This window comes from Artibeus jamaicensis, unplaced genomic scaffold (genome assembly GCF_021234435.1).
Source record: "Artibeus jamaicensis isolate MK-2021 breed Jamaican fruit bat unplaced genomic scaffold, CSHL_Jam_final contig_64, whole genome shotgun sequence".
Classification (NCBI taxonomy): Eukaryota; Metazoa; Chordata; class Mammalia; order Chiroptera; family Phyllostomidae; genus Artibeus; species Artibeus jamaicensis.
This window is the reverse complement of record NW_026521911.1, coordinates 11203653-11227256: the sequence shown is the minus strand read 5'-3', so window position 1 is coordinate 11227256 and position 23604 is coordinate 11203653. Positions and strand designations below refer to the sequence as shown.

General features: G+C 37.6%; 1 protein-coding gene across 13 annotated transcripts in view; it reads left to right on the top strand.

Moving 5' to 3' along the window:
- Positions 1–23604, top strand: part of DLG2 (discs large MAGUK scaffold protein 2) — a 1926133-nt gene that overhangs the window by 1406952 nt on the left and 495577 nt on the right. For all 13 annotated transcript variants that reach the window (XM_053670841.1, XM_053670838.1, XM_053670836.1 and 10 more), the window contains one exon: positions 22840–22976. In XM_053670841.1, coding sequence (XP_053526816.1) covers positions 22840–22976 — 137 coding nt within the window. The remainder of the gene's footprint in view (positions 1–22839; positions 22977–23604) is intronic.

Sequence of the window (23604 nt, the reverse complement as noted above, 5' to 3'; positions counted from 1 at the left end):
TATTTGAAGTATTTTGCATCAATTCATATTTAGTTTGTTGAATGAACTGGATTTAGTAAGGTAAAAACATAAACCAACTTTATTTTTCTTTCACTGTCCTCCCACAAACCACTCTCAGAATAAATTCAACCTGCCTTTGGTAGAACCTCAGTCACATCACTTATTATAATTTAAAGTCTACTCCAAAGTACCATTACCATAACTTTAATGCAGTTAAGTATTAAATAAAAACTCTGAGCCCTTGTATGATTTAAAATGCCTTCTCCTCTTCAGCTCCATCTTGCCTCAGACCAACATCTCTGCAACGATTTGCCTCTTTGCTCAAATTCTTTGCTCCCTCTTTTACTACACCTTTCTTGAACTATATCATAAAGGATATAGTTTTATGGCATGAGATCATTGTAATCTGGTTTCAATACCCTTGGAACAGCACATGTGTAATCTGATGCCTCCTCCTTCCTGAGACATTTGTGAGTTCCTTAGAGCTCTTCCCTCTAGTCGACTCAACACTGTGGTCTTTTGGATGAAAGCAGTACTTCCTCTGCATGGCTACATTTATCTCGCTCCCTCAGCCCTGGGCAGTGAGTGGTCCATCCCTCTGTTTAGAAGCAGGTAGCCCCCTTGAATAGAGTCCTTTTAATGAGGATACTTGACCAGCTGCCCACCTCTGGCACCGCATCCAGTCCATGGGGTATATGCACTTTTCCCTGTTGTCCAAGGAATTTCTGCTCTATCCCATTGCAACACCCAGTCTTTTCTCTACCCCCAGATGGAACAATTCTAGATATAATCTTCACTTTACATTTTCAGGTAAAGGCAACTATCCAGAAGTCATACAGCAAGAGCTCTGAGTCAACCCTGAGAGAGGCCATCTCTCTAAACTAAGTCAAAGGGAATGATCCCTAAAACTGACAAAACCATTTGGCATCATCCCCTTTTCAACTTGTGTATAAACTTGATTCCATATTTAATTCCAAATGTGGGGATATTTTTGGATTTATTTCAGAACAATAGAAAGTTGTATTGATTGTAATTCATGTCAATTTTTCTTCTGAATAATTTTATAAGATAGATGCTATTATTGACAAATTTTATAATTCAAGAAAATACATGTCAGAAATTTTAAGTTACTTACCCAAGATCCTACAACTGATATTGGTCTCTGTTCTCACAGCAGTTTTCTTTGAGGAAGATAGAAAGTAAACTAATATACAAGGAAACAAATGCATACAAGTGCATCCATATGTGAATACAAATTATGAAGTGCTGTGAAGGATAAGAAAAGTGTGCAATGGTAAAAATTAAGAAGAAGGTCAGAGAAGGTCTTTTCAAGAGGTAATCATTAAACTGAGTCATTAAGTATAAGGTTTCCTTATGAAGCGTAAGAAATGAATACTTCAGGCAGAAAGACTAGCAGATGGAAAAGCCCTGAAGTGGAAAAGAGCTTGTTAGGTAAAGAACAGAGCACCAACCAGAACATAATGAGTTGGGGGAAAGGTGCATAAGCCAGGGTTGGACAGGGTCAGAAGACCTAGCTGAGAGTCCTGGGAGATAAAAGTCTTTGCTCCCCTCAACCTTGTTGTATTATAATACAAACCACAAGATCATTGTCAGCAGGACTCATTTCTAATACCTTGTAACACCCCCACCTTGGTGTTCTTACCAATTCCTTCCTTCTGTATTGTGTTTTCTCTTTCTGGGGCTCTTCATGCCAGATTATGTTTATATAGGGTCTGTCTGGAAAAAGTCAAACCATTGTTAATATAACACAAGAACAGTTTGCACAACATCAGTGTAACCTTGCAGCCAAGAAGAGTGGACTGGAATGTGCATGTGTGAACAATGATGACTTCACTGTACTACTATTCAGTGGGGGCTGTAGACATCATTGAGTGAGCATATGTATTGTGTGGCCATCGCACTAGGAAATGACTGAGCAAGTAGAGCAAAGAGTCTGCACCAAATTTTGTGTTAAGCTTGAACATTCCTCCACAGAAACTTTATTCAGAAGGCTGCAGCTGTACTGTAGGCAACTGATCATTGGCAGCGTCATCACAACAATGTGCCTGCTCATGCATCACATCTCGTGCAGAGATTTTTTTGTGTAACATCAAATCACCCAGGTGACTCAGCCCTTCTGCAGCCTAGATTTGGCACCTTGTGACTTTGGCTTTTTCCAAAACTATGATCGGTTTTGAAAGAGAAGAGATTTCAGACCATCTATGAGATTCAGGAAAATATGACAGATAGCTGATGGCGACTCAGAGAACTGTATGAGACCCCAAGGTACCTGCTTTGAAGGGGACCAAGGCATCACTTTCTTGTGTACAATGTTTCTTGTATCTTCTTCAATAAATATCTCTGTTTTCCTATGACATGGCCGGGCACCTTCTGGACAGACCTCGTATATCCATGTAGCTCACCCTTCAAACCAGGCTCTCATTTCAATTCCTCCTGTAAATCTTTTTTAAGTTTAATAAATAGAAAATTATTCTGATCTTAACTGCTTTGTTTTATTTTTTTCCTCTTTTCTAACCCAATTCTCTTCTCCCTATTGTTCCTTTGAAACGTGCTGTCAAAATGCAAGTGTTCAACCATAGAAGCTTAATTTTCAACCACCAACCAACCCCGCAAGCAATCTTCAACTAAAAGGCCATGTGAATGGCAAGTGGTTGAACGATGTTTACAAACTTCTTTGTGATGCTGCTAAACTGGAAGGGCTGTATCTTTTCTGTTGCCTTTCAATCTGAACTAAGGATGAATAAGTACCTTTAGTTAAATGTGAAATTTTTAAGAATTTTAACTACAGTTTAGAGAGTTTGATCCATTTTTAGCATTTGAGAAACTTAGAAATGCAAATCTTTCTCATGATTTAAAATTCTAGAATTCTTCCCTTTGTAGAAAAGCAGGCACTGTCACATGGGGAAAAAGCATAGACCATGGAGTCAGATAGAACTGGATTCAAATCCTGACTTTTCTACTCATTAACCTGTCAACTTACATGAAATCCTTAAATGTCAGTAGGCCTCAGTTTTTTTCTTTTATAGATAGAAATGATAGAATGTGTCTTATTTAGTGGTTTGTTGTAAGAATTAAATGAAGCAGTGGTTGCTTATTATTTGTCCTTATTACTTCTATTACCAAATAACAGCATAATGATTTGGAGAATTTCTGAATATCATAGCCAAGAAAGTGTTAACAGTTAACATCCTTAATAAAAATACTCGGGAAGTAACCAGTTGAAAACTAAATTTAGGAAACCATTATTTTTCTTGGTGGTTCAGTATTTTGAAACATTATACTTAGTTTTCTGGAGGCTTTTGGCAGTTTCATTACTGAAGTGAATGTAACTCACTGACTCCTCCAGTTTTCACCCTCCGAAGACTATGGATAGCCTCAGAGTACTTCGGTAGTAGTTTAAGGAAGGAGAATAATAATCTGTTAGCTCCTTTAATTCTCAAAACAACTTTATTTTTTAAATGAATAAACTGCCTCTTTCATTAATAGTTTCTGCTTCCACATTCTCGTTTCCCAAATTGGGTTGCCCCAACCAAAAGCAACAAGAGAATTATTTATTATTGCTCCTTGGGGGCTGTGCATCAACATTTTGGTCACCACTTTTGAAAACATCTTGCCCAATACACTATCTTAACTCCCAGGTATGCTCCTTAAAAGCATGTCAGGCAGCCTCCTTCCCACGACCCAACCCTTAAAAAACATAGGTCTGTTGTTGTTTTCTCTTTAACTTGTTCTGCCCTTTCATTTTCCAAAGCATTTCAACAAAGACCATTGTTTCAGTACTAAAAAGATACTTCTTCTTTTGCTCAGAAGTGAGAAGATAATGCAAAATCATGTCTGCTTTGTTTATATGTCTGTCTCCTTTGGAGGAAAGGAAAATGACGAATAGGCTCCTCCTCTCCTGCTTGCAGCTGAGTCATTTGTTCAGCCCAGTGGGGCTATTCTTCACTCACAGAGAGCCCTGTGATCTTTCATTGGCTTTTGTGTACAACAATCCTTCCTGTGGTTTTGCTCACCCAGCACATTGTGCAGAAGTTAACATCAAAAAGACTAAGCATTGTTGTGTTTGTGTGTACTTTATGATATTGTTGTTTTCCCCACAAAACTTTCATAGACAGGGACTTAATTCTGTTGCTAAATAATAGATGTGTTGACCCTTTGGTCATGTGTTTGATTTTGGTGGTCTTGGGTCAGAGGAAAGATGCCCTAGATATTTTTAACAAGCTTCACTTGTTAGTATTGCAGTTTCTTTCAAATATCTGTAATCTGACAGAAGAGCATCCCTGGATGTAATAGTAGTGAAACTTGAAACTACACGACACCTGAAACTTTGCCTGTGCTGTATTCAAGGTCACCTCTTCCCTGATGTGTTCAAGAAGAAGCGCTTGTATGCACAGTTAAGAGCAAAGAACAATGAAAAAAAGTGAAATTACATATTGATAGCTAAAAAATCTTTATCTAAGCATTTCGCCTATTTCCCCCAATTGATGTTACCACGTGTCCAAGGTATCGGGACATCACTGGACGGCAGTGATTCTCTCCCCAGAGTTCCACCTGCAGGTGCTGTCATGGACTCGTAGTTCCTCAGCAGTTGCTGCCGACAGACTCAAAGAAAAATATCCTCCCACTAATAAATAGCTGGTTAAGGACCAGACTGGTGGAAGTCTCAAACCTGTCAGCACTTTCTCTTGAGAACTACTGCAGCAGCACACCCAGGGTTAGTTCTCCTGTCAAGACTAGGTTGAAACATGAACTCTCGGAGAGAAAAGACTATATCTCATAACAGATTGTAATCATGTTGCTTTGTCAGCATGGGGAATTGGAAAAAATTCCAAGCCAGAAGGCTTGGTTATCAAACAAGGTTCAATTTCTGTGTATGATTTTTTTTTATTTTTTAAAAGATTTTATTTATTTTATTTTTAGAGAGAAGGGAAGGAGGGAGAAAGAGTGAGAGAAACATCAGTGTGTGGTTGTCTTTTGCATGCTTCCAGCTGGGCCCACAATTTAGGCGTGCGCCCTGACTGGAAATCAAACCATCAACCCTTTGGTTCGCAGGCAGGCACTCAATCCACTGAGCCGTACCAGCCAGGGTTCTGTATATGATCCTTAATAGGAGAGACCTATAAACAGAGAAATCCTTGGAGTTGCTGCAACTTTTTCTGTAAAATAAGAATAATACCAATATCAAGTGTAGTTTTCCCATTTAAATAAGCTAATAGCAGTTATAAAAAAGGCTAGCTCATAGTATACTTCCACAAATGCCAGCTCTTTCTGTGTTCTAGAATTAAATACTCATCTCTTACGGTCCCCTCTTCCTGTTTGTTATGTGAATGTCAGTGCTCCTGTACTAATTCTGGACACCCAGCTGCCCAACCTACTGATTTAGGAAGAAAATGGAGAGGCCCAGTTCTCTTGACATCAGGGACAGTTGCATAGTATCTGTAGAGAGAAGTCACCCTGTAATTGGCTCTAGTAGATTAGGCTTTGAAAATGTCAAAAACAGAGCTGCCCACGCAATCATTTAGTGGTAATAGTTATAATTTATGGTCTTTATATGCAGAGAAGCTGCCCAGAGGGAGTTGAGATGGGAGGCATTATTGCAAAGGGGCTACACAGGTAGCAACATGAATATCCTTGCCCACAAGGCATGAAAGACAAACACTGAAAGTGAAAAAAAGAAAAATAGCCAAGCAGTAGAGTTGCAAAAATAACTTGCAACTTCAAAACCTTAAAAAGAAAACTGCTTTCCTTGTGTGCCTGTCCTCAGCAATGATTTCATCTGTTCAGTTGCCTTTCAATTGGTTTTATTTCTGGCTGGGACAGAGAGAAGGCTTTGAATGAAGAGTACATTTTTTTTTCTTTTTCACACTGAAACATATATATTCATGTTCTCTCTATATACACACACATATACATACACAAACAAGCATACAAATAAAAATAGATTTATTATGTGTTTATCAAAAATATATACACATTTGTATTTCTTCAGTAGCACACATTTCTTAGCTGCATATTGCAATCATTCCTCATGTATATATTAATAAACAAATACTGCAATACCTAAACACATGCAATTCTCCATATATGCCTCTATTTATAACTTTAATGTCACAAACTAGTCTGCCTTCTGGAATCATGCTTTTCTTGAATTTCTCACTAAATGTTCAGGCCCTCGACCTGCATGCTGTGGGAAGTCCTGCACCCTTCTCAGCATTTCAGATTGTCTCCCGGCTACCTCTAATCTTACAGCTCTTCAGTGGTCTCACCACAGGGAATCTCCCTGGTGCCTTTCCCTTGTCACAAGCTTAAGTTCATGATACAGACTTTCCTATTAATCAACCAGGCAACTGCTCAACTAGCTGCCTGCTGAGCAGCCCGGCACCAAGGAATAGACAGTAGTCACACGCAGCTTTTATCAAATGCAGGTTCGCTCAAAGTAGAACATCAACATACATTAATATCCTACTCACACTCTAATGATCTGAGAAATATAACACACACACACACACACACACAGCAGTCAATGGGAGATAGGAACATGAGTCCCAGAGCCTCAATCTGCAGGTCCGGGAGACAGCTCTGTGGGCGAGGGAGCCATCCATGTCTTTCAAGGAAGGATCTCTGGAGCCAGGTGGGCAGCAAGGCAAATGAAGTTTCCAGTCCAGCAGGCAGAGTCTCTGGCAGCCAATGTCAAGGGAGGTCATCATGGCATGGGGCAGCACTCTGGTGTGTGGAGCTCAGCTGTCTCAGCAGTGGTCTAGAGACTACCTTGGTTATACCTTGGAAGTGGTGTACTCTACCCCTCTGGGTTATTGATAAGTGTTTTGGCATCCCTAATGCCAAGTGAGAAATCTACCCAGAGTCTATGGGTGGTACATGGCTGTTCTGCTTGATACACGTGATGACAAGTGGGGAACTTCCCCAGGAGCCTATCCATGGGTGGTCCCGCTCTGCAGACATGGCTGTTCTGGTCACATGTGTAGATATCTTAGGTGTGTCTCCTGGACAAATGTGTTTACTCTGACTTAGGTAGTTTCCCTCTTGAACCAATGTGTTGTGGCTGACTGACCTTAGTTGACATGAGTGACTTCACTTTGTTTTATATACTTTATGCTATCCTGATTAGACCAATGCCATTTTATTATCCTGCTCTCCACATCCCCTTAACCTAGAATTTGTCATTAGAGAGACTTAAACAACAGAAATGTATTCTTTCACAGGTATAGAGGATAAACATTTAGACCAAGAAGCTGGTTTCTTCTGAAGACAATAGAGAGAATCTGCTCCCTTCCTCTCTCCCAGCTCCCACTGGTTTGCTGGCAATCTTTGGCATTTTTTGTTTATAGATATATCGTATCTCTGCCTGTATCTTCACATGCTGTTCTCTCTGCGCATGTGTCTGTTTCTGTGTTCAAAGTTCCCCTTTTTAAGCAGACATAGTTATAGTACATTAAGGCCCACTCTGATGACCCCATCTTAACCCCAGTCATCTGAAGAGTCTTTCAAGTAAGGTCACTGGTACTGTGGTTAGAACTTGAAATATCTTCTTGGGGGACACAACACTCCTTCTCTCTCAAAATTTTTTTTTCTACTTGCATCTTCTCTCTGTAACTGCCTGGAAAGCATTCCAAAATTCCTGATCTTCTAGTTTGTGGAGTAATGTGGTTCTCTTTTTGTTTTGTTCTTTCTCAATTAGCTCATTCTTAAGGCCTATTTTGACACAATTAAGGTCCATCCAGAAATTTTCTCTAATTAAAAAAAATCTATCAATTGCCTCACAGGACATTTTATATGCTTCTAAGACAGCCAGTTCAAGCTAAAGTCAGCTTTGAAAAGACTTTTTCTTCTTTCCTAGTTTGTATATGATCTCTATGAATGCATACACACAAAGAGAATAGTGAACAATATAGTGTGTATGTTCTACCATATTATTGTAAAACATAACACAAATACAGAAAACCAAACAAGGTAAGTATCTGGCTTGCTGAATTATTTCTACATAATTACTGAAAGGCGAACATCCTATAACCACCACCTGGAAGAAGACTGGAACTTTGCCAGCTGCCAGAAGCCTTCCTATGCACCCCACTGTAATAACACTTCCTTTCTACCTGCCAAAAGAAATTCCTCACCTGGCTTTCATACTAATCACATCCTTACACTTTTTTAATCACCCATTTGTTTGTTTTATACATCCCCAGATGCTCTATTTTAGTCTTGTTTATTTTGTAGCTTAATACATCTTAATATGTTGCCTCTCTTCATTGGAGATGAATCCCACTCCATCTATTTTCCTTATAGTTTATCTGCTGAAGAACCCATGCCATTTGACCTGTTGAGTTTTTCAGCCCCTACGTCTGATACACTCATAATGTTGTCCAATATATCTCTCTCTCCTCTGTATTTTCCACAAATTGGCAGCTGGATTTAGAGCATAATCAGGTGATCCCTTGGGCAAGACTATAAGTGATAATATGCACTTTTATAAGGAAGCAAGCAATACTAATTTTCACTCTTTTTCATGTTAATTGATATTAATGTTCAATTCTTAAACATATTTTATTAGAGGGGCAAATGGTAATATTGCAACTCTATCAATTTGTTTTCATTTATTATCTGAAATTATTTTATTATGGGGTACTTCCCCTGAATTTAGTACAGTTATAAAGTTCATATAGAAAAGGCAGGATAAGTGATAGATCCTTTCCTATTATTACACAGCTCACAAGATAATGAATTGGTTCTCTTACATCCTCAAAAGATGACCAGTTGGTTGCATTATTATCCTTTTTATAATTTCTATTATTGTTGTTAACCTATGGATTTAAACATACCTAAAATAAAGAGAAAAAAGAAGGAAAAAATGAACAGAGCTTTAGTGACATATAAGACAATATTAAGCAGCTTTACATATGTGTAACTGGAGTCTAGCAAAGAAAGGAGGGAGAATATGAGTAGGAAAAGAAAAAATATTGACTAAAATTTTTACAAATTTAATTAAAAATATCAATACAACAAACAAGCAAGCCAAATATAACCAGAGGTGTTGAAATAAAGAAGAAACTGACAGTAACCAGAAGGAAGGGGGAAGAGAGTAATGGGGAAAGAAAAGGAAGGGTCATCAAGGAACATGTACAAAGGACCCATGGACACAGCCAAAGAGGAAGTAGGGTGGGAGGTGGGGGTGGGTGGAACAGGGGAAAGTGGTGTCAGGAAAATGGAGACAATTGTACTTGAACAACAATAAAAATAATTTTTTAAAGAAAAAAGTAATAAAAAATAAAATAATAAAATAAAATTTAAAAAATATCAACACATAGATCGAAGGAACTCAGTAAATGCCAAACACGACAAATGCAAACAAATCAAATAGAAAACTGTAACAACAGAGCACAGGGATGCAGAGACTCCGTAGGAAACCAAAGATAAAACAGCAAAAGCAGTCAGGCAGAGGAAACTCCTTACATGCAGGAGAACTGTGGCAATTATTACTGACTTCTCATCAGAAAGAACAGAGGTCAGAGGCCAATGGAATGACATTTTGAAATGACTGAAAGATAGTTTGTAAAGTGCTAAAATGCTTCCACCCATACCTGGCACATAGTAAACACTGAACAAATGTTTGTTGTTGTTAGCCGTATTATCAATTTTCTCCTTTAAAGTGGTAGGGACCAGTGAATGAGTGTGGCCCTTTTCTCAGTACCAAATGGATAATTCAAAGGGTTATTTTCCGGTATAAAAACATAATATCCATGTGCAGTACTAGATCACCAGAAGCCATTGACATTATTCTAAAATAGCTTATTGAATAAATGAAAGTAAAAGATTTGCAGATTTGCTGCTCTTTTTATTCAAGGCATAGATTTAGAAACTCCATTTTGATTATATTCATGATATATAAGACATTCTTTTCAACTATTTGACTTTAGAATGATAATTTTAGAAGGAAAAAAAGAAATGGATTTTGACAAGAATGTAATAAAGGCCCTGGCTTGTGTGTCTCAGTGGACTGAGTGCTGGTCTACAGACTGAGAGCTTACCGGTTTGATTCCCAGTCAGGGTACATGCCTGGGTTGTGGGCCAGGTACCCAGCTGGGGTGTACAAGATCAACCAATTGACATTTCTCTCCCACATTGACGTTTCTCTCTCCTTCTCTCTCTCGCCTTTCCAGTCTCTCTAAAAATAAATAAATACATAAAATCTTTTTTTAAAAAAAGAATGTATCCCTGGCTTAGTGGATTGAGCACTGGGCTGCAAACCAAAGGGTCACCAGTTCAATTCCTGGTCAGGGCACATGCCTGGTTGCAGGCCAGGTCCCCAGTAGGTTGTGGCACATGAGAGGCAACCACACATTGATGTTTCTCTCCCTCTCTTTCTCCCTCTCTCCCCCTCTCGCTAAAAATAAATAAATAAAATATTTTAAAAAGAGAGAGAGAAATACATGGTCTCTAATCACCCTAAAAATAAAATAACAAAAGAATATAAAAAAGAACCTGTTTTTAATTGTGACGGGTTCCATTTATATATAATGTGGCTTTAATATGCTCCATGAGTTAATTACTGCTCTTTGTTTCCTTTACTTGTTTATAATCTTCTGTGAACTTATAGGAGAGACAACCATGCTTTATTAAATTAATGCATTATTCAAATAAATAATATTTGGGAAGGTAGTGCCTATTTACAAACTTTTTACATGCCTGTCTTTAAAAGCCATTGGTTAGATATCACCACCCCTCCTAGGTTGAAATCACAATTCTCTGCAATGCTGCCTTGATATACTTGTTTCCCCAAAGTGCCATTCTCTGTTTTTCTCACCATGGCACATTTGCATACCTATATTTCCTGCCTAGGACTCTTCTCAAATATTTTCACCTGGTTAATGTCTAATCTTTTTGATAGTGTGGTATAAATTCACCTGACTTCACTTCTTGAGGTTTTTTAAATTTTTTCTTCTCTTCTACTTCTCTTAAAATACTAAAGTTCTTATCACATTACCCATTTTATCACAGGTATTATTGTGTAGCTGTTTCTCTAATATGGTCCAATATACTTATAAAAAGAATCCCATGGTCCTTTGTTAAGTGAGGAATGTTCTAGAATAGTGATTACACCAAGTCCTCACAACTGTCTGAAATAGACCCACATCCCAAAGCTACTGGACCTATATATCCAAAAGATATGAGCCACTTATATCAATCATTGAGATATGCTCATATTTCTGTACATTTGGGATTGTGCTACCCATTCCAGCACAGTTCCAAGTGGGTAGATATTATTCATATAATTTCATGTTATGTACATGTGCAACCTTGATAGAGACTCTTAGCAATAAAGAACTCGTGACTTATACTATGTGTACAATAACTGGAGAGGATTCACTAAGAAGGTGATAGAAGTGTAAGGAATTAACCCTGGCCAGTGTGGCTCATTTGGTTGGAGCACCCTCAGGTACATTGAAGGGCTGAGGGTTTGACTGACAGTCAGGGCACATACTGTCACAATCCATTCCCCTGTCACTATCCATTGATGTGTGTGTGTGTCTCTCTCTCCCTCTCTATTTCTCTTTCTCTTTCTTTCTTTCTTTCTAAAAGCATTGAAAACGGGCCCTCAAGTGAGGATAAAAACATTTTTAAAGAGTAAAGGATTAGCCAAAAAACAAAAGATCGTCTATTCAATTCCTGGTCAGGGAACATGCCTGGGTTGTGCACCGAGTCCTGGTTGGGGACACCTGAGAAGAAATTGACTGATGTTTCTCTTGCATATCAGTGTTTTTCTTTCTCTCTCCCCTCCCTTCTTCTCTCTAAAAATAAATAAGTAAAATCTTTTTAAAAAAAAGAGTGAGGGATTGGAGCCCAGATCTGTAATTAGTGTCATTTTCTTCCATGGGAAAAATCCAGTTGTAAAGACAAATGAGTATTTTAAGAGAGTTTGGGAAATAAAATAGATGAACTGATAGTGATCTCATAGTTCTGTGTCTGATAACATTTTATATTCTAGTACTTTATCATACTTTATACATTAATAATACCTAAATATATAAATATGTTATCTATAATGTTTATAAAGAATTATCACATTTGACTCTCATTGTAGTCTTGAGAGGGAAGGCAGAGGGAATGGATATTCTGTTAATACTAGTACTTATGGTGTGTGGTTCCCTTTCATATATTATCATAATTAATTATCACTGTGGTATTATGAGGAAACTATTGTCTCCCGATAAAACTGATGCTGAGAGAAGCTAAATAGCTTGTTACAAAGCCACAAAGATTTTCAATGATAGAGCCAAGTTTTGTGCCATTAATCTGTCACGACACCACACAACTAACACTAATGAGGTAAATTGCGAAAAAACAGATCGGATCTTGTCATTTCCCTGCTTACAACTCTTCAATAAATTCAGTAAAAAGGGGAAAAAAACTCTTCAAAGGCTTCCTATTGCTAATATAAGGTCCAAACCCAACATAGCAGCTCTGGTGCTTCATGAGCCTTTCTTTCTCCAGCTTCAGTTCTCCATGTCTCCTCCTATACCCATTCACTCCTTCTATCATAAAGATCAAGGCTGTTTGTACCTTTCTAAAGGCTACTCCCTCCTTCTGCTTAGACGTCCTTGCTGCCTCTCCTCTTCTAGTTTTTCAAGAGAGCTCTGCTCAGGTGTACCTGACCGGGCCCTCTGCCATTCCTAAAGCACTGCTTTCTATTCTGTTGACTTGTCATTCCTTCCACCCTGGTATGTGAGTTCCTTGAAGACAGGAACTGTGTCCTATTCATATTTATCCTTCTAAACGTTAATGTCATGAGTTGAATTGTGTCCCCCAAAAAAAGACTCTGAAGTTTTAACTTCCAGTACTTGTCAATAGAACCTTATAAAGATGGAGTTTGGGCTTATGATCAACTTAAGGTGAGGTCATTAATAGGGACCCTTATCCAATATGATTGGTGGTCTTATAAAAAGAGGAAACTTGGACACAGAGACAGACACACGCCCAGAGACAACATCATGTGGAGATGAAAGCAGAGTTGGGATAATGCATCTATAAACCAAGCAGTGCCAGAGATTGCCAGCAAGCCACCAGAAGCTTATTGAAAGGCCTGGAAGAGATTTTCCTTCATAGACGTGAGAAGAAACTGATGCCATGATCTGGACTTCTAGCTTCCAGAATTATCAGACAACAAATTTCTATTGTCTAAGTCACCCAGTTTGTGGCACTTTATTCCAGCAGGCCTAGGAAACTAATATATCCTGGAGCTGAATATTTTTTAATGAATGAAGTAACTCATCACATTGTTTTACCAGCCTGAACCCTTTCTTACATAGTTCATTAAAGCATGCTTATGGGGACAGGTTTCAGTGATCTGTATTTGTCATTAATTAAATTTACAAATTACTTTTGGAGTATCTACTTTGTTCATAACACTCCTGGGGAACATAAATAAAACTGCTATTATTCCTTCTAAAGCAGTCAGCTAAAGTATACACATCTCTATTAATGTGAAATGCTTGACATTTAAAAGTATACCTACATCAAAAGTACACAATCACCTATATCATGTGATTGTTTGGTCTTTAAAAACATCAATGACTAATTCATTCTGAAAATATTTATTGAACAATTACTATATGCCAGCACTGTGCTCAACATGGTCAATTTTGTGCAGTCCCTGCTTTCTAGGATTATATAATGTAGTTGAAGAAAGAAGGTAAAGGCACATAAAAGATTAATTTATAAAGTGATTTAATCTAACTGCTTACATTTTCTGTGCTTGTACCTAGACTACTAAGAATTGCTAAAGGAAAAAAATTACTAGAACAGAAATAACTGCTAAACCTTAACCAGACAATCAACATTCCTTGCAACTTGCCTGCGTTTCTCTACTGAATTATCTCTTGCATTTTCCCTAATTGCTATTTCAAAACTTTTGTACTTTCCTCAAATCTCTGAGCTCACTATTTTACTCATTCTTAGTGAATGCTCACACTTTCTTGTTATCAGAGTAAATTGAAGATGAGAACTCCTTTAGTGTCCTGGCATGAAAGTAGGGACTGCATATTCTTAACCTTTATTTATCACATCCTTTTCTCCTTGCCTCTTAATTCAGTGGAAAAAGAGTCTTCCTGTCTCCATGTATTACTGTATCCAAAAATATTTATTGTGCCCTGGCTGGTGTAGCTCAGTGGATTGAGCACCAGCCTGCTAACCAAAAATATTTATTGAGCACACTATCAGGAACTAAGTATAAACTGGTGAGTACAAGAGATATAACTCCTCTCCTGCTGATCTGTGTTCTGCCTAAGATTACTTGTTCCTTTCAGCTGAACTATTTCAGTTTCTCAAGTAAGCCAAGTTATCTCTCAGCTCTGGGTCTCTCAATGCATGTTTTCCTCTCTATACTCCCTTCTTTTTCCTGAGTCACTTTTTTATTTTTCAGGCCTCTGACTGAATATCACAACCTATGGTTAGTTAGTCTTCTATGACACCCCTCCTCAACCAAACTAGGTTGCCCACCTATGTGCTCCCAGAGCCCCTGTTCCTCTGTTATCAACTTACCACACTAGGTTTTCATTGCCTCTTTGTCTTACCCTCCACTAGAAATCTCTAGTTCACTGATATACCCACAATTTTTAGGCCAGTACTTGGCACATGATTAGTTATCAGTAAGTGTTGAATAAGTTAACTAATTCTATTTAAATACAAGTGAAAAGACTGATACAGAGAATTGGTTCTACTGGTATTCAACTTAGAAATGAACTACCATAGTAGATTAGAACTGGAAAAGATTTGATTGGTCTTGGAAATCAAAATGGTGAAGGCATTTCAGATGCGGGGAATAGGCATAACAAAATAAAAATATCGCAGCAGGATCAGCTTGCCTGGAGGAAACTTAGTGGCAGAAAAGTAAAGAATAGTAAGAGAATATGAAGAGTATCTGTAGAAATGAACAGTGATGGACAATTTGAACAATAGAGCAGCATAATGAATGTAGAGGAAAATAACCTGGAAAATATTTGCAGAATGGGATGGAGAATCAGTGAAAGAAAATCTGAAATTAGGGAATAAAAATCAGAAGCCTTGTATAATAAAGCAGGCATGATTTGATAAGCACTTAGTTTAGCGAAGTAGCAGTGGAGAGGAATAGTATAATTATATTTTAATATGTACAACGAGGCTTCTGATAAAACTTAACAATTGCTATATGATACTACATTAAAATAAATATCACCTAGCAACTCTCCGCCAAGTTGAATAAGCCCTGGGATTCAGCAATGCCAAACTCAGAACTCCCAGTTTACTGTTAAATATCAATCTAATTAGAAAACACAGAAGACAAGAAAGAAAACCAGTTTTGAAGGGGGGGTTATGAGTGCATTCTTTCAAGCTTGTGAGTTTAAGGTGGCAAATAAAGCCCAAGAAAGTGTTGGAGGAACAAGAAGTCTGTGCACTTATCAACATAGCAGTGGTAATTGAAACAATGAAAACGGATTCTCTACCAAAAAGAGACTTTGGAGAGAACAGGATTCCATGGAGCGTGCCCTGGAGAATAACTATTATTCAAGAGACATGGTCATCAAATTTAGCGTGCATGTCTATTAGAGCTTCTAATACAGCATTATCTGGCATGGGCCCCAAATTCTGCGGTTCCAACAAGCTCCTACATTGATGCTAATGCTATTGGGGTGAAGAGCACATTCTGAGAACCACTGTTTTAGAGCAATAAAATGAAGTTCAATGAAACAAAGAGAGAAGTAATTAGAGAAGGAGTATAATGTTATCAGCATAGGAATATGCAAGTAATCAGTAGTGATGTGTGAAATGCAGAAAGAGCAGACACCTATCCAAAGTTTTTAGGCCTTTTGGAGGAAAATTCGGTATCAATATCATTTCTATTAAAAAGGAAGGACAAGCTGGACATGTGTGCACCACTCAGACCATAAGAATTAGATGCTGTATTGGTTTCCTGGGGCTGCCATAACAAAAGACCACAGACTGGGGGGCTTAAAACAACAGGAATGTACTCACTACAGTTCTAGAGCCTGGAAGTCTAAAATCTAGGTCTCAGCAAGATTGATTCCCTCTGGAGAGTTCTGAAGGAGGATCTTGTCCTCGTCTCTCATGGAGATTTTGGCTGTTCTGGCAATTTTAGGCATTCTTTGGCTTGCAGCTACAGCACCCCAATCTCTGCCTCTCTCATTACATGCATTCTTCCCTGTGTGTCTGTGTTTCTGCATTTAAATTTCCTCCTCATACAAAGTCACCAATCATTGGTTTAGCACCCACACTAATCCAGTAAATCTTCATCTTAAATTGATTACATCTGCAAAGAGACTGTCTCCAAGTAAGGTCACATTCACAAGTACCAGGGCTGCAACATACATTTTGAAGGGACATAATTCAACCCATAACCATAGGGGCAGAATGCTGTCCCTATTCATAATAATAACAGTAACTATCTTGAATACCCATCTAAATTTCCATGCGAGTAGACTGTGGTATATGGAATGAGGTGGATGAGATTGAGAAGGGTGTATGTGATAGGGAAACAGTAGCTATGTACTGTTTAAAGGCTTCAGCTCTTAACAGCAAGGAGGCCGTGGTATTTTCAGGAAAGGACAGGGGCATGCCCAGTCAGAGCTAGAAGAGAAGAAACGTACTAAGAGGCAATGTTCTGCAGGGAACAAGGAATAATGAATAAAGTCCTGGAGTAAAAGGGAAGATTTAGGTTTAGAAAAAAGAAATGATGCTTATTCCTTTGAACCAAGGGAAGGCAGAAGTAGCAAGTAAAGACATGAGGGCTTTTCACAATAAAATGGTATTAAAGTGATGTGCTAAATTGTATGAGTAGGTATCATAAGGTATGTAGGAAAAAATTGGAACGTTGCCTGTGGTATATTAACGGGGTGATCTGTGAGATATTTTCTAAGCAGGATTGAGTGTGCTTAGCCAGTGCCTTGGGAATTTTAAACAGAACCACTTCTCTCAAACCCAAACTTTGTCTTTTGAACCTAGGAGGAATCTGGAGAGTAAGGAAATAAAGATTTGGCTAATTAGCCATACCAACAGTGCCCAATGAGATTAATTAGTGTCTTAAATTAAAGGGAATGGTTCATTTCTGGTATTTATCTAATCCAAGTTTTCTTTCTAAAGGAGAAGCAATCTGAAAGTCTGTTATCTGGTAGACCAGACCCACTCGGAAAGTTTTTGTTTGTTTCTCTGTTTTCGATCTTCATCGAAATGCACATACATTCAGAAGTTAAGTTGCCTGTGTGGGTAGCGTTTTCTAGAAGGGGGCCAGCCAGGGTTCTTTTTGCATTCTGTGTTTCCTTTCATAAAAACATGTCATCGGAATGTACAGAATAACACTAGTGGTATTCTGTTCAGCAATAAACATCTTACCCAGTAGTTCCTAGATAAACTCTGTCGCTAGCACGCTGCTTAATAATATTGTTTAGAAACACTGAAAGAGTGCCCTCTTAGTCAAGTCACGTCAAGCGAAGTTGAAGCAAGTTATTGAATTACTACAAGACACGGTAGGGGCTTAGTACTTTATGCCCACAATGAATGTATGGGTACAATGACTCTTTTAGGCATTTGAGTTTTTATTCTAAGCTTCTCAAGCACAGTGTCAGTCTCTGTGGCCAAGACTTCTGCTTTCCATCCCCACTACTCTCTGACACTTCCTCCTCAGCGGAGGCAGGCAGCGAGGGAAAAGGGTGAACTGCGATCCTCGTGTTCTTCTTTTTATAGGATGCGGAAGAGATTTTGTGTGGAAGGAGGTTAAATTAAAGGCTTGAACAAGGCTTGGGCATTCCTTTCCCTATGCCTACACCTCCCATGTTAATGTGAGGAACTGCAATTTGGGGACATGCAAGAAATAAGGAAAGGGGAGTCTAGCTTTAGGCAATGCATGTAAACCTGAAATTCTGTGTCCATATCATATGTGTGTCAAACAGATCAGTTTTTAATTGCTTGCTTTTTTTCCCCTTAGAGCACTGAAATATGCAGATTTTTCTCCCATGATTTTACTTAAATATTTTTCTGTGTCAGCTTTGTTTATTACTGGCACATGTATAGGCATATTTAATATAATTCTTAATAGCCAAACATTTCACAGTAGATAGAATTAGAGTTGGTGTTTTTGGCGAGACCTACCAACTCTTTTCACTTAGTTATTTTATAATTGATGAGTCTACCATCAGCCAATGATTCAGGGCTATTTTTTAATTGTGGACATTTTTTTTCAAAATAAGGATCAATTTTCTAAATTGGTCTCTTCTCAAAAATTATTGTTTTTGTTATATTTAGTGTTTCTTACTCAGATCTTCATGAGTATTATCGTATTTATCCTGTTAGGGACCAGCCTAGCCTATCTCTTCATAAAAACTTATTTTGAGTATTTGCAGAAAATCTCTGTCTCAATTTCCAGCCCAGTAGAACTGGAATTTTAGGAGCATCATGCGATCTAAGTCAGGGCAGCTGACTCTTTAGTCATTTAGTCGGCTGGAATCCAGAGATGATGGTATTGGTTTGAAAGGTGCATTCTCTTTTATCAACTCTAGCTTAACCTTCGAGACACAGGTCAAATGTTCAACTTTTTGTTGATTCTCCTGCTCCTCTAAATAAGTCAAGCTCCCCTCTGGACTCACACAAGGTTAGTACCATGGCAGAACTCTTATCAGGGGTGTCCAACCCATGGCCTGCAGGCCACATCCAGCCCAGGATGGCTATGAATGAGGCCCAACACAAATTGTAAATTTATTTAAAACATTATGAGATTTCTTTGTGATTACATGTCTCAATGTATTTAATGTGTGGCCCAAGACAACTCTTCTCCCAGTGTAGCCCAAAGAGGCAAAAATGTTGGCCATTCCTGGAATCATGCCAACGTATTTAGTTAATTGTTTTCCAAAACAACTTCAGAGCTGTGGAGAGCAGCGAATTTTTATTTATCAAGCATCTACTATATGCCAATCACTTTAGAACATTGATATACTTATTCCCTCATTACACATCAGGAGTTCCACACAATTGGTAGGTGAGAGAATCAGGATGCAAAACAGACTGTGCTGTTGCCCAATCAGAGTTCACCTGAAGCAGGGCTAACCCCTGACTGTCATCGACCCCAACTGACAGCCTCACTTTTCAGCTGCCACTCACTCATCAAAGCCACCAGCTTCATCCTTAAGGGGAGTTTTTTTTTTCAGAGGTAATCACCTTTCCTGTCTCCTTATATTTAGTTTTTATTCATTTTTACTTAATACATAATTTTGAGGTAACTGCAACAGTCCCCCCTTATTCATGGGGGATATGTTCTAGGACCCGCAGTGGGTGACTAAAACTGGAGAGTATTGAACCCTGTGTATATACTGTTTTTTTCACCTGCATAGATGCTTATGATGAGGTTTAATTTAGTAATTGGGTGCAGTAAGAGATTGACAACAATAACTGGTAGTAAACTAGAACAATTATAATAATATGCTATAATAAAAATTATGTGAATATGGTCTCTCTCAAAGTATCTCGTTGTACTGTATGCACAGCATGGAGACACTGGAAAAAGGGATGATTCATGTCCCACGTGGTTCCTGTGGGACACTGGGACAGATTTCAACATGCTGTTCAGAATGGCATACAACACAAAACTTAAGAATTTTTTAATTCTGGAATTTTTTTATTTGATACTTCAGATGGTAGTTGACCATGGATAACTGAAACCATGAAAAGGCAAAACCACAGATAAGGGGTACTTGTGTATAGAACCAGCCTTGTTCTATTGCATAGGATGAAACAGACAAAAATCCTTGCCATCATGAAGTTTCTGTTTTCACCAATGACACGAACAACAAAAAAAATAACAGAAATTATATACATGATTTAGGTAGTATATGACAAGGTAATAAATGCTAAGGGAAGATGAAAAGTAGAGCAGAATAAGGAAGTGAGGGATATCGTTAAGGGACAGTATTAAATAAGTACGGCAGGTTCAGGCTCTTAAAGAAATTGAAACTTGTACAAAGCTCTGAAGGAACTGTATTCTAGGCAAGGAAACCACTAGAAAAAATGCCCTGAGGTGGAAGTATGCCTGGCATGTTCTAGAATCATCAAGACTTTAAGTATGTGTAGTGTGGAATCAAGGAGAAGAATGTTAGCTAAAGAGGGGAGAAAATGATCCTATCATGTAGACAGTCTGCTCTTGCCTTAACAGACTGTATACAAGGAACACCCAGTGCCTATCAACTGGTTATTCGGATTTGGTCTTTTGCTCAGTGATACTAGCCCCACATTTGTCTTCATGGAGAAGTCCTCTAAAAATCCCTGGCATCCTCTCAGTTTAGAACATTGCTTCATACAGGCTCAACCACACTCATGTGTACAAACCCACTCATGGACCATTATTTCTGTAGTGTTTCTGGTCAATCCATTCCTTCCATTGTGTTGACCACAGTCAATAGCAACAATATACAGTGTATACTCAGTTTGCTAAATGAATAGGCATATGAGTGAGTTATTGAATTAATTAGTTAATGAATGGAGACAGATTAAATTTTATAACACAAATAGATACTACCACCTATAAATAAACTTGTATTCTAGATGTAGAAGTAAGGTGCACATTTACTTATGTTGAATTAAATATTTGGAATATGGTTGAATGTTGATTAAGTGTTGATTCTTTGTAAATGTATTCATGTTCAATCAAGTAAAAGAAATCAGGGAATTTTTTTAGATCTGTACCTTCAGCGACATTCTCTGGCTCTTACTAAAAATATTTTGCTTCATTTTGAGTCGAGTCACCAGTTAGAAAGTATTGAAACTAATCTCAGAAAAAAAGGAAGTCATTTACTTTTTAGTGATATAATTTTGTCTACGGAATTCATGATGATTTCATTGTCTTGGTACAATCTTTAACTTCAAATGTCAAGTACATAGTGTTTTCCTTTGTTAACCTCATTTACAGTGGAGACTTGTTTCCTTAGCTCTGCTGTAACCCAGATTGCCTGTGGCTCTTACCATTGTCATGGTGGATGTAAATCAGGGTCTCTGGATTTATTTTAACCTTTTCTTTCTACAGAGTGGAATGACTTCTGTAGGACTGTAATTGCAGTAGATTGCTCATGGCCTGTGGCTATGAGACTTTAGTGAATGTATTTTTAAACTCCCCTATAATCATATACAAATACAAAGCAATAGGGTTAGAAAACATGAGCTGATATGTATTTTAAATTTCATAGGGGAAGCCAGCTGGGTGCATTTTATTTATTCTGGGTCATCATTTGCTTGATAAACAAATTTTTTAAATCCAAGGCAAACAAATACATGCATAGATATATGGAAGTAAAAGCATCAATAAAAAATAATTACCCACTTCAGCAGGTAATTAGATTACACTTATTTTAATTGCTCTATCAACTGAAATCCATTTCCCATTATTTTAAACTATTATAGTTAATTTAACAAAAATCATTTTATTTCAAATATAATTTCAGAGGTGTTACTTTATCATTTATTATGCCACTGTTCCTCCATTAACTAATCATTTATGTCGTCTTAAGGGCACATAGCCCTACTCAATATTTATTCAGTAAAAGCATAGTGAAAAGGAGTATTTTCCATTATTTTTGTACAAAGTGTCAAAAAACGTTTATGGCTGTTTTATCATAAAAAAGGTGTGTGAGTTTTCAAAATTAGATTACTAGGTATAGTTTAAATTTTTTAGATGAAGTAAATTACAGAAATTTTCTGTTTTTTAACTAACAAAATCACTTCATTTATATCTATCGGAGTAATATCCATGCTAATTATTATTATAATTTAAAGTGCAATAAAATATATGCTACCAGTATTATACTGAATGTATATTCAATCATATTCTGAAAAAGATTTTTATGCCTTTAAAGATTCTGTATCATTCTTTTAAGAAGACCTCATAATGATTTTAATAACTGTTCTTATTATTCCATAGCTTTATATAAATAGAAGTTTTATAAGCTATAATACAGTAAAATTTATCTCCTGAAATAGAAAATTGCCATGTTTAAAATGATTTGATATCCTATACTATGTTATAAAAATAATAAAATCAAAGTATATAGTCTCTTTTTTATTCTTAAGAAATATATAGGGATAATTCATTTTTTGCATGTGAGTAGCCTCACTATTAGTTAATAAAAGTAAATGCCAAGGAGTGTGAAAATATGACAAAGTGGCCAGAGAAGAAAACAGGAGTGGCAAGCATCTAGCTCCTTTTCCTTATTTTTCTGTCTGAAATTATTACTTAAATGCCCAATGCATCTTCCTCATGGTGCTTGCCTCAAAATTTGGAGAATTTATGAACAGTTTTACCTTTCATCCTGAAATGTCAAGAGTATCTAGGTCTCTACCCAAATGATTGGCAACACTTCTGTTCTTAATGCTGGAGTAACAACAACAACAATGATAATCCCATAAACTCAGAGTGAGCAGGACTATGTCTGTGTTTTGCCTGGTTCACCCAGGATCTTTCACACACTTTTGCCTGATCCCTACTGTGCCGACTCCCCCATTAAGAGCTGACTATCTGGGGAACAACGATTAAGTGTGCAGTCAGGAAGCAGAACAAAACTAACAGCTACATGGGATTGACTTCAAGAGCTTTGACTCATTGGCATTTATCAACAAGCTTTCAAATATGTAAAGAAGAGCAAATCAATTTAAGTAGAACCCTCACTGTTATTTATTACTGTTATAATAAATTGAGAATTAAATTTTTTAGACTGCTGAAATATAGCCAATAGCATTTTCTTTGAAAAATGTTTTTCTTTTTCTGTTTCTTCCCCATAGGTTTAGGCTTCAGCATTGCAGGAGGTGTGGGGAACCAACACATTCCTGGAGACAACAGCATTTATGTAACTAAAATTATAGATGGAGGAGCTGCACAAAAGGATGGGAGATTGCAAGTAGGAGACAGACTACTAATGGTGAGTGTGGCTCAAGCAAAACTATGCGTATATTTATAAAGCTCTTGCTTCCCAATGTATTAATCGTAGTTGGTTCAGGCTGTCATAACAGAATAGCATATACTAGGTGGCTCAAACAACAGAAATATTTTCTCATAGTTCTGGAAGCTGGGAAGTTCAAGACCAAGGTTCTTGCCTATTCAGTGGCTGTTCGAGGTCCCTCCCCCCGGTTTTGCAGACTTCTGTCTTCTCTGTGTGTCTTCACATGGCCTTTGCTCTGTGCTTGTGCTGTCTCCTTCTCTTTTTCCACGGCTATCAGTCCAACTGGATCATAGCTCCCCTCTTATCTCATTTAATTAACAACCTTAATTACTTCTTAAATGCCCTGTCTCCAAATACAGATATATTGGCAGTCAGAACTTCAGATACAAATTTGCAGAAAGGGAACACAATTCATTCCATAGCAATTGAACATGGGCAGAAATAAAAAAAAAGAAGGAAGAGTAGGTTTTGTGGTAAGAGATCTCAAAAGTACACATATAGTTGCATCTGACTTGTTGACATTTTAAAAACAGAAATCTAAATTTTCACCAGTTTTCATAGATAAACAAGGCACAGAGATTGTATGCTGTGTTTCCAATGTAATCTG